This window comes from Rutidosis leptorrhynchoides, unplaced genomic scaffold (genome assembly GCF_046630445.1).
Source record: "Rutidosis leptorrhynchoides isolate AG116_Rl617_1_P2 unplaced genomic scaffold, CSIRO_AGI_Rlap_v1 contig339, whole genome shotgun sequence".
NCBI lineage: Eukaryota > Viridiplantae > Streptophyta > Magnoliopsida > Asterales > Asteraceae > Rutidosis > Rutidosis leptorrhynchoides.
Window position 1 is genome coordinate 17284 of NW_027266578.1, and position 11987 is coordinate 29270.

General features: G+C 37.7%; 2 protein-coding genes and 1 pseudogene across 2 annotated transcripts; 1 reads left to right on the forward strand and 2 right to left on the reverse strand.

The window, feature by feature from the left end:
* Positions 1-692: 692 nt before the first annotated feature.
* LOC139883006 (inactive protein kinase SELMODRAFT_444075-like) lies at positions 693-3738 on the forward strand. The gene is made up of 9 exons (XM_071867241.1): positions 693-879; positions 978-1123; positions 1210-1304; positions 1395-2428; positions 2536-2696; positions 2812-2888; positions 2985-3132; positions 3222-3371; positions 3490-3738. Exons 1-9 carry the CDS (start codon positions 693-695, stop codon positions 3736-3738), a joined length of 2247 nt encoding a protein of 748 aa, XP_071723342.1.
* Positions 3739-6172: 2434 nt separating this feature from the next.
* On the reverse strand, positions 6173-8508 carry LOC139883007 (disease resistance protein RPM1-like; annotated as a pseudogene).
* A 568-nt stretch (positions 8509-9076) lies between these two features.
* LOC139883008 (uncharacterized) lies at positions 9077-11217 on the reverse strand. The gene is made up of 11 exons (XM_071867242.1): positions 11002-11217; positions 10753-10815; positions 10525-10606; positions 10281-10406; positions 10142-10220; positions 9980-10022; positions 9845-9915; positions 9628-9723; positions 9469-9537; positions 9197-9280; positions 9077-9107 (listed from the first exon to the last, which is right to left on the reverse strand). The coding sequence occupies exons 1-11, from the start codon at positions 11215-11217 to the stop codon at positions 9077-9079; spliced, it is 960 nt and encodes a 319-aa protein (XP_071723343.1).
* Between the last annotated feature and the right edge of the window lie 770 nt (positions 11218-11987).

The following is an 11987-nucleotide window of genomic DNA, read 5'->3' on the forward strand; positions in this document are numbered from 1 at the left end:
GGGTTGTGTTTGTTTGGTTGGTGAGAAAGGGTAAAAGTTAGAAGCCTTTTTGGATCTTCATGGACAACTCATTTGGGGTTTCAACTTTCAGTGAAATAACAGTGTCGATTTTGGGTTGTAGTTAATTATTTCTAAAAAAAGTTTAATATTCAGCAGTGAAGATGCATTCATCTCACCAGATTCTGGTTTTCTAAAGCTAAAATCCATTTCTGGTTCCAAAAATATTGCCACTGATTTCACCTTTTAAAGATATTATTTTCACTGCCCTATGGTTGACTTGCTCTTTGACATCCTTCCAAAACTCAACACAGTAATGTTTTTGGCCCTTTGGTGCATTATTTGAGGACTGATACTTACATGCTTCTTGTACCAAATAAAGGTTGATTTTTTTCGGGAGAATTCCATGTACCCTTGTTGGAATAGGAATATCCAAGTTTGGTTAAAAATGGGGTTTTGTCTTTTGGTTCTGATGGAATTCTTATGATTGATTCAACTACTGTCTATGTGTGATAGTGCTGTTACTGATATATAGTATAGTTCTTATCACGATCCAGTATGTTGATGGGAAATTTAACAAACTGTGTGTTTTTGCAGTTTCATTTAGTTTGGTCTTCCTAAAGTGATTGTGGGAGATGCGATTTTTGATCTGAAAAGTTTTGGAGAGGATCAGTTTCAAAGAGTTTTAGGAAGAAATGAATAGAGAAACGAAAAGAGGGAAGCAAGAGAAAGGTATCAGTCATGTAGCGGCTGAGAAAGTTGTGGTTGCTGTCAAGGCATCAAAGGAGATTCCAAAGACTGCTCTTGTGTGGGCTTTGACTCATGTCGTCCAACCTGGTGATTGCATCACCTTGCTCGTCGTAGTTCCTTCTCAAGGCTCAGGTTTGTGAAATGTTTGTTCAAAACTTATCTGTTTTAAAATTCCTAATTGTTAAATGGAGTAGCACTTTGAAGATGTGCTTATGTTTCTGATTTTCCAGGCCGAAGATTTTGGGGTTTTCCGAGATTTGCTGGTGATTGTGCTAGTGGTCAACGAAAGTCTCACCCTGGAGAGCAGAAGATTGACATTACAGATACTTGTTCTCAGATGATTCTTCAGCTCCAAGATGTTTATGATCCAAATAAAGCAAGTACTTGACTAATGTGTGTCTGTGTTTGATGATTTCACGCAACTATGGTTAATGACATGTTTAATTCTGGTATTTTGCACAGATAAACGTCAAGATTAAGATTGTTTCAGGGACTCCATGTGGAGCAGTTGCATCCGAGGCAAAGAAAGCTCAAGCCAATTGGGTTGTGTTAGACAAGTAATTTTCCATTGCTTCATTTCTGTTTCTGTTTTCCCATTATGAAGAAAAATCTCATCATTAAGTAATTTCGGAATTTCCTTTTTACAGACAGCTAAAGAATGAGGAGAAACGCTGCATGGAAGAGCTGCAATGCAACATTGTGGTCATGAAACATTCTCAACCAAAAGTTCTACGCTTGAATTTAGTTGGATTACCGAAGAAAGAAGCTGAAGTTTCCGACTTGCTGCTTTCTGAACAAGAGGAAACATCGAAAAACAAGAATGACTTGTCAGATTCTATACGAGGACCAGTAGTGACTCCAACTAGTAGTCCAGAGTTAGGGACACCATTTACTGCTACCGAAGCTGGAACTTCTTCAGTATCAAGCTCAGATCCTTGCACTTCTCCTTTTTTCATGTCCGGAATGAATGGAGACCTAAAGAAAATTGAATCGGTAGATGAAAAGGATAGCCGGGTTCTCGATGATTCTAGTTCCGACTCGGATAGCGACAAACTCTCATCGTGTTCAACAAGTTTGAGGTTCCAACCATGGATAGGAGATTTTCTTGCTTCTTCTCATCATCGTTCTTTACAACACACTGAAGAAAGCCCACAGAGAGGTATCGGCAAGGGTTATTCATCAACAACAAAAGCCTTGCTTGACAAGTACTCAAAACGTGAAACAGAAGCTGAAATCGGATCGACAAGCTGGCGAGCCGATGCTGATTTCTGTGGAAATGTAAGGGAAGCCATTTCTTTGTCCAGAAATGCTCCTCTCGGTTCACCTCCATTATGTTCGATATGTCAACATAAGGCTCCTGTATTTGGAAAGCCCCCAAGGTGGTTTAGCTATGCTGAGCTAGAGCTCGCAACCGGTGGATTTTCCAAAGCTAATTTTTTGGCTGAAGGAGGCTTTGGTTCTGTCCACAGAGGAATTCTACCAAATGGCCAGGCTGTTGCTGTAAAACAGCACAAATTGGCTAGTTCTCAGGGAGATCTCGAATTTTGTTCGGAAGTGGAAGTCCTTAGCTGCGCTCAGCACCGAAATGTGGTTATGCTGATTGGATTTTGTATTGAAGATGGTAAAAGATTGTTAGTCTACGAATACATATGCAATGGCTCTTTGGATTCTCATTTATATGGTATTTTCTCTTTATTTCTCATCATAGTATTTTAGTAAAACTTGAGAATCTCCCTTAAGCATGATGTACTATTCTAGTGTTTTAATTAACATCATCATATATATCAGGAAATCATCAAGAGCCTTTAGAGTGGTCTGCAAGGCAAAAAATTGCTGTGGGAGCCGCTCGAGGTCTACGATATCTTCACGAAGAATGCAGAGTTGGATGTATAGTCCATCGTGACATGAGGCCAAATAACATCCTCATCACCCATGACTATGAACCACTGGTATATTATATATATGCTCATTCTTTCTCTTCCTTGATGGAAATTTGCGTTTGGAAGATGAAAAATTTGACATTTAGAGAACTTTGAACTTATTGCTTTAAAAAATTTTTGTTAGGTTGGAGACTTCGGCCTTGCAAGGTGGCAGCCTGATGGAGATGCTGGTGTTGAGACTAGAGTGATAGGGACATTTGGGTAATTTCAGATTGTCGACTCAGCTTTTTTTTTTTTTTCCTTCTACCTTCTTTGCCGGCAACATGATTACTAACTATACATTCTTCAATGGTACAGGTATTTAGCTCCGGAATATGCACAGAGTGGTCAGATCACTGACAAAGCCGACGTTTATTCATTTGGTGTTGTCTTAGTTGAGCTTGTTACTGGAAGAAAAGCAGTTGACCTTAATCGTCCAAAGGGTCAACAATGTCTCGCTGAATGGGTAAAATTCTTTATTTTTGTTTTCTTCACATCTTGGAGTTAGATTCTGGTTTAGTCTAGATTGTCTAATTAGTTTTGGTCTGGAAACAGGCTCGACCATTGTTGGAAGAATATGCCGTTGATGAATTGATTGATCCGAGGCTGAGGAATTCTTATTCAGAACAAGAAGTCTACTGCATGCTTCATGCAGCATCTCTATGCATTCGACGTGACCCACATTCTAGGCCTCGTATGTCACAGGTAAACTGAAATGGACAAATTCAAGACCGTTTAGAAATAAGAGGGCATGTATGTCATTTTTATTTAAATACAAGGACTAATCGCTCTATGCCGTCTTTTTGCTTGCTTGTTTTTGAAGGTACTTCGTGTATTGGAAGGAGACACTATCATGGATTCGAATTACATGTCGACACCTTCCCACGATGTTGGAAACCATAGTGGACGAATTTGGCTAGGTCAGCAGCAAAGTCATCATAGTATTGGCAACCCCATGTTAAACGAAGTGTTGGATACTTTCAGCGGCAAGCAATCTCTCGATTCACCTAGGTTGACATTCGGTCAAGGGGACAACAGGACTAGGAGAACTCCATGTGAAGGTCATTTGTAAAGAGCTAAGTACTAGCACACTCGTATGCCAGATATGTATTCTGATATAATTTTTGCTCTGGGCCACCTAGATTTTGCTCTTGTATAGATCGGAAGTAGGTGAATGGTATAAGGTTAGGTTATTCTTTTGGCAAAATGAATGTTAGCTTATGTTGAAAAGAAAATATGCTTAAGATTTTACGTAGCAATGAAATTATGAAGCTTTTGTTTCCTAAAAAATCCTTCACCATCTACTGTGTTTGATTTGAAGATTCAGTTTCTTCTGTGCATCGAAATGTGGGATGATTTCGGACAGTTTAAAATAAAAAGGACTAATTTTATTTTTTTATTAAAATACAGGGACTAAATATTAAATAGACTCTAATGCAGTAAACAACAGTATCTGATTATTGTCTTTACCTTTCCAAAAGCAAACAGAAAGTAAATCAAACTGGTGACCACTTAAATGAGTTGTCTGTGTTTAGGGTTTTTGAAATTTGAAACTAAACACCAGAACCTTATAAAGGCATTAATGGTTTTACACTAATGATGACAAATCTGTATAACTCTGAGCCTAAACCAAGATAAGCAAATGTCCAAAAAGTTTCTGCACAAATTTTATGTGCATTGGTCCTGGTTTTTCATTGATGTTTGTTTTCATTACAACTATCTACTACACAACATATATAGACTTTTTACACTACTAAATTATTAGTCGTGTAAAAAGTATGAATCTGTTGTGGTATGATTAATGACTCATTAATCTATAAACTCATCAAATTTATTGGGAGAAATAATTTAAATGAAATGACAAATTTTCCTCATTTTATCTAGTGAGTTCCATGAGTTCATTCATCATTACTTATATATTATCGTATTGAAATCATATTATAGTATGATCATAAGCAGTAAATCTTACCCTGTAGTTGTAATTGATATGTCTTTTTGAAAATGAAAACTGTGACCTGTCTTTGAAGGTGATGTAAGAAAAAGTGTGACATAGCCATATCATTACGAAGTCATAAAATTTAGATCATGTCTTTTTTTTTTTTTTTCAGCTCAGCTCACCTCAGTGGTCCCTGACTGATTGGTTGGCACTGAATTTCCCTGCTACAATACAATACAATACAATAGTTGTATTGTATCTTCAGGCAGTTTAGTTTAGTTGTTTTCTTAGGCACATTTTTCGATGTGGGTTTTGCATAGATTTCAGGGAATGGTCCCTTTCTGCGTTTAAGATGGTTGCACTTTTCTGAAGGCATTATGGGTGTAATCGAACCGAAACAACCAAACCTAGTCTTTGATTGAACCGAACCCCGAAATTCGGTTTCAGATGGATAATTCAAATCATATTTTGTAGAAGAGACGAAATGCATGCAGGTAGCAAATGATTTCCTATTTCATAATCAGAATTCAGATACATTAGGTAGGTTAATTATAGATTGTCATGCACATATGTATTTCAATAAACCTTGAAAAAACTACTTCCATAGCTAATTCCTTGCTGTTAGAATACAAACTAAAACGAGGAAGATGCGAACGTTTTAATTATTACAGCTTTCAGAATTCAATTCAAGTTCTCGAGCGGCAACAACAAGGTTGGTTGGAGCTTTCACAAATTTCTACCGTCTTCCTCATTTCGGACCTTGCATATCTGTTGAGCATTGCATAAATGACTATGTATTAGTTAACGTAATGTGCAATTATAAGCCAAAAGTTGAAATAAACGATAGAGATTTGAATAAATACTCTATGTGCAGGCGGCCACGATCTGATGATGGTAATAAAATGTCCTGAAGTTCCTCCATTCCTTCCATACCTTGTTTGATTTTCTGCAGTCGTATAGAAAAAATTTGTTTATGATTGCAATACAAAAAGGTCCAGACCAATGCATATAATTGTGTTTCAACATTTTTAAAAAATCTGCATCTTTCCATTAAATCGCAGAAGGAAATAAGGCTAGGAACAATTCAGAACTAGAGTGACAAGCATTTGCTACAAAAACTCATGAAATATGAGAGGAGCAATCTTTATGCATCAAACTAAAATTACCTGAAAGTATATTACTATTACATTGAATCACTGAAGAGTTTCCGCAACCCATCTCCCTCTACTCGGATATGTTGAAACCTCTCGAAATCTTCTCCACCGGACAGCTTTATTGTGTTTAGGAAACCCCAAGGCATATGCAACAGAAGCATATCTTCCAGGTTCTTTAGGTGCACTATGCCAAAGGGCGCCCCATTTAATTTTCTACACCATTTAATATCTAAACGCCTCATTTTAGGCATTGCCCCTACTTCCACTCGTACGGAACTCAATTCCTCCATTTTAGACAGGCTGAGTTTTTTGGATTTGGGTATCCCCCAGCTACACTGAGTAGCTCTTCCCCACTGTAAGCATCCCGGAGTTCTAGTTCCACCAAACTAGGCATCCATTGAAGAGCAAGTAATGGATCACTCGCTAAAGTTAGAGTGTTGAAGGACTATCTTCGCAAGAAACTGAAGGCGATGGATCCATTTAGGTAGAATTGGCAACTTACATTTCAGGTACATCTTTTGAAGCTTAGGTGGGGGAGAGGATACTGAATTTAGATTCAGCAACACATCAGTTTCGCTGGTGTCCATATAAACTGCTGTAAGGTGTCTCAATCTCTCCAAAGTGACGCATAGATCTGTCTCATGCTTTTCTGTTAGTTTTAGGATCCCCAATCTTCTAAGTTCTGTCAACTGTGCCATTTCTCTCACTAAACTTCCATCTTCATCTACAACTTCAACATCCCCTAGTTTTTGTAGGCTGGTTAGTCTTCCTATTCCTTTCGGAACGCTCATTCCTCGTGAGCCTGAGAATAAAATAGATGATCCAGAGCGATAGCGATAATTGCGCAGCTGGCACAAATGTTTCAACTGTAAGATGGCATTAGCCATTGATGTTACACGAGAAAACTTCAAATCCAATATTTCCAAGTATTTGAGCTTTCCAATAGTCTCTGGAAGCTCTGATATCTTTGTCTTCCTCAGGCTTAAATATCTCAAATGAGTTAATTCAACCAGCTCTATAGGGAATACAGAAAGTCCAGAATGCTCTACCTCCAACAATCTTAACAGCTTGAAACTATTGAAAAGAGGGGTAGATAAAGTATGCCAACCGCCTATTGACCTAAAAAACAACAGAGACCGAACATATTGTTGTGCATTTACTGCGGGTGTCCGATCACTATCATAATGGATGGACAATCGACGAACTTTCTGATTCTGCAGCATAACTTTTCCATTGAGCGTCATAACAAGGGATTCATCCCTGGATTTCTGTTGAATGATTTCTCGCATCAGATCATGTATCCGGCGCGTCTTAACTCTATTGGAACAATCCATGTCCACCGATTGAATCAAATTCCTACTGACAAGTTCATTAAGATAATCCTCTGCAACTTCCTCCATCGTGAGGCCGTGCTTTTCTTGGACAAACCTTTCAATCACCCATAATCGGATTAGCTTCATCCTTTTAACCAAGTAATCCTCAGGGAAAACACTCAGATACAGATAACATGGCTTGAGTTGATACGGAAGATCATCGTAACTAAGTAGAAGTATCCTCCCCAAGGTTCCAAGCTTGTTACCACTTTCGAGCTCTTCGCCTATTCTTTCCAGGACTCTTTTCCATTCCATGGTTACTTTGTTCTTCTTTGAAAGTAGGCCTCCTATTGCGACGATTGCGAGTGGCAGTCCCTCGCACTTGTTCAAGATGCTTTGAGATATCTTTTCTAGCTCTTTAGGACAGATACCCTTATATTATCCCCTAAATGCTTTTGAACAGAACAAGGTCCAAGCCTCATGTTCAGGCAGGGGTTGAAGATTGTACAAATGGCGCATATTCTCTACACATGCAGCAAAGCTGCTTACATGTGTTGTGAAAATAATCCAACTGCCACATTTGCAATCAGGGACGGCATATTTCACGACATCCCAGGCATGAATGCTCCAAACATCATCAAAAACAATGACATACCTCTTTTCTTGTAGATGGTTCCTGAGTTTGTGAATTAATTCAATGTCGGTCAATGATTCTAGTCCTTCCGGAACTGGTTCGTTTGTTGCTTCCAGGAATCCTCTTAGTGCAGCTCGCAAAAGGTCCTCAAGCGTAAACACTTTAGAGACAGTAACCCATGAGTAACACTGGAAGGATCTTCTGGTTGGTTGACTATCAAAAACTTGCTTTACGAGGGTCGTCTTCCCTAAGCCACCCATCCCAACTACACAGACTGATGTAAGCTCTGGTTCCCCCTCCACGAGCCATGTAATGAACTGAGTTTTAGGATTCTCGATTCCAACGACATCAGATTCGTCCAAGTAAAGAGAAGCCAGCCTGGGGTCATGCAATTCCTCCCAGGTAGCAGCAGTAGTACCTTTGCTGCTTGTGGTCAAATCAAAAGAAAATGCATTTTTTAGCGTCTGAAATTGTTCTGACTCGCAATTTGATCTTTTGTACCTTGTTCGCCAGCCTGTGACGTGCTTTGAGTTTCGGAAAATAATTGCGGAAAGTGGCTGGACAGTCTTGGCTGAGGAAGAACATCTTCTGTTTCATATGCCAGATCTCGTACCTGCTTCACCCATGTCTTGACTCCTTGATCAGTCTCTGCTCTCAATTCTGCATCATGGAGGAAGGATTTCATGCTTTCTAGACCATTCCGAAGTTCGTCAACTGCATCGCGAACCCCACCTAGTAACTCGATTTCTTCAGCGACGAGAGCAGCTAGCCGCGCTAGCACTATCTGTACCGCTATCATGGCCATATTTGGTTCAATCACTCTTTCTTGCAGCAGTTTCTTCTACTAATCCAAATTGAAAATAATTAAGATATTATAATAAAAAATTGAAAGATTCAAATTTTTATTTTGATATAAGTTTCTTATGACTACTGAATCACTTTCCTGGAAATATAGGTAAAGAAGAAGTCAACTCTACTGTAAATTCAGTCTAGCCTAACCAGCACTAAGTTTATACTATCAATAGACTTTGGAAGTCAACTCTAATGAAAACTGAGTCTACCCTCATTTGACTTTGGAAGTCTTTTCACACTTGACTACCTACCTATCGTCAAATCAAGCTCACTTGTCGCTTAATGTCTGTTAGTTAAGCTGAATTGTATTTGTTTTCGAGAAATATAAGGATTCATCCCTGGGTTTTACCATTATCTATAAATACATCCCCGTGTCTTATTTTTCGTAGAGGAAGTCCAGTGTTTTACTTGTCATATGAAAACAAACCAAAACGAGAAGGTGCGTTTCGAAAAGTCCTTCGAGTTTCAATCTCAGCTTTCACGATGCCAGCTCGTTGATCCAACAAGCTTTCGAAAAATTCCTAGCTCTTCCTCATTTTAGACCTTGCATATCTATTGACACAATATGAAAGATATAATATAACATAAATATGCAACTAGGAGCCAAAAGATGAAGAAATGATGGAGATTTAAATGAGTACTCTATGTGCATTCCTCCTCGATCTGATGTTGGCAATAAACTGTCTTGAAGTTCCTCCATTGCTTTCACAGCTTGTTCAATTTCCAGCAAAAATCACAAATCGTATATAAGTTGTTCATACAAGAGAAAATTTCAGATACAAAGACATAAAATTGTATATGGACACATTTAAGATTGGAGTATATTAAAACTATTAAAATTTGAGGGTTTTGATAATTCTTAGTCTATCAATCTTCATGCAACAAATAAAACTAACTGGGCACTGGCTATACCTGAAAGTCGGCAAATGCAACTGGCATTCCACCTCTAGCACGCAACTTGACTATGTTTAATTCCTGGTAGCTGTAAATAAATAGAATCACAATTATAAAAATAATGAGTTCATCTGATGCTATTGTAAATAATTGTGAAGAGTTATGTACTGTAACTTACCCAGAAAATAGTTGCTTCAGTTCGGTTTCAGTACAATTGGGTCCTAGGTTGGCAACAAATAGAGTGGAACATCTCACCAGTCCTTTCTGGTTGTTCCTGACATATCCGTTGAAACAACGGAGAACTCAAATTAGAATGTGATGAATCATGTAAAAGAGAGACCAAGAAATGCATATATATTATAGTTACATAACCCAGACAGCGACAATTTGATTACATGCATCCTTCTAAGCTAGAAAATGCACATGGCCATGAAGGTGGTAAACATAAGAAAAATAGGCATTTATCCTGCTCCATAGTTCTTTTAGTTTTTCTTTGTACACAGAAAACAAGTTCAATTTTTCCCACTTACATCTGAAGGTGCCAAAGTGCCGCCCGTTTCAGCGTTCACCTCACTGCAAGGGGCAAAAGAAAATACTATTTTAGTAAAATGGAAAATAACAGATTCACTCACTATGACGTACACAACAGTTTCAATGCAATAGTAATCAATTACTAGTTGTTTCAATTCAACCTAGTTGAAGCAACTGAATCGTCTATTTGGGCAAAATTGTTTTCCTCATTCAGAGCTTCTTCATCAGCCACACTGTTGTCTGAAAGAGGAGAATATGTGCCAAAATGGTAAAAGAACAATCCAGGTTAAATTCAGGGACAGTATTTCCATGATATAAATACATATATTACTCCTGAAGACTGGATATTACCATCATCACTTGATGTTTCTAGGGCATTAGCAGCTGAATGAGTTCTTCTGTCGATAACAATATAAGGGCCACTACCTGGATAAGAAGAATGAGAGCTGACAAATTCATAAATTACCTCCTCAAAAGGAAGTTGATCAGATTATGAAATTGCACAAGAATTTTTCGACCGACAATAACTGGCAATAATGTACACCTGGTTTATGTTTTCTCCTGGAGTCTGATTGAGCCAGTTCAATGTGCAGCGTGGAACCAGTTTGAGGATCAAATTTTACACCCTGAGTATAACCATAAATCACAAAGAAAACATCTGTCAGTTTTCAAATTAAATTTCGTTGTATCCAACATCATGAAATGAAAAACACGATGGGCCATAATAGTAATACAGTATTTCAGAAAAAGTAAAAGCAATGAATTCTCTCACATTTAGAGAATCCATGGCTGCAAGAGCTGATTGATGATTGAAGAAGGTAGCAAATGCGACGATCTGCGAAAACGTTAGAAATCTTAATAGACATAGCTAGACTTCATTCACAGTATGATGTTTAGTGGATAGGAATAAGAATTCTTCAGATTTTCATCTAATCATCATGGCTACGATATACTCAACAAACTGCCAAGCCATATAGAATTGAAAGACTACCCGATCATAAAGCCTTGATCAAATACTTACCTGATTACCACGCCCAGTGAATTTGAGCTGGCAAAAATCAAATCCTGCGTGACGGCGAAAAAGGTTGTGAATCTCACGCGCCTTCACGTCGTCTGGCAGTCCAGACACGAACAGAGTGTTCACTCCGACGTTAGCATTACTGCTATACGTCACCGTATGATGGTCTTGTGGTTGTGGATAATAGTAGTATGGATCGTACGACAGATGGAGACTCATTCTCTCTCCGTGGATATAGAATTGAACGGCTGAGATTGGCGGAGGAGCGGAAAGAGAAATCGGCTTTCAGTTTTTTTTTACAGTATCCGGCGAGTTGGGAGAGAGAGACAGAGGTTTACGTTGGTCTGGCCTGATTGAGAGATGTGTTAATGGGCCGAATCGTTAATTACATTGGGTTTAGTTGGGCTGATTAAAAGTTTTGAGCTTGAATGTGATGGATTAAATTGATCGATTTCAAAGTTTGAGGATCACTCACTCACCCTTTATTTTATTATTTGGCTTCTTTCTTGTTCGTTTTTTCAAAGTCTACATCTCTACAAACATACGTCTTCTTAGTGACATTTTTTTCTTTTTTTTTTTAACATCAGGTAATTGATATTTTTTTATTTTTTTTTCACTGCCCAACGGCTGATAGTAAAAATGAAGTTGATTTGGCACAACTATTACACGTCCATAGATTATTACTAGTATACGTAGGGGTGTAAGTTGAGGTAATGTGGTATTTATTTATTAATTTTAATTAAGATGTATGAATTTTAATACACATATTATTATTAAATTATTATATTAAAATTTTAATGTTAATTTATTTAGATCGTTTATTTTTTAAAATATAAATGAAAGTTTATATTAAAATTAAAATCAGCTCATTATCGTTTGATGTTAAATTATATGTTAATTTACATAATCAAAATAATTTATTTTTTAGTTGGAAAATGTTAATTAAAGATGAAAGTATCATCGGAATTTAAATAAAAAAAATGTTTTTC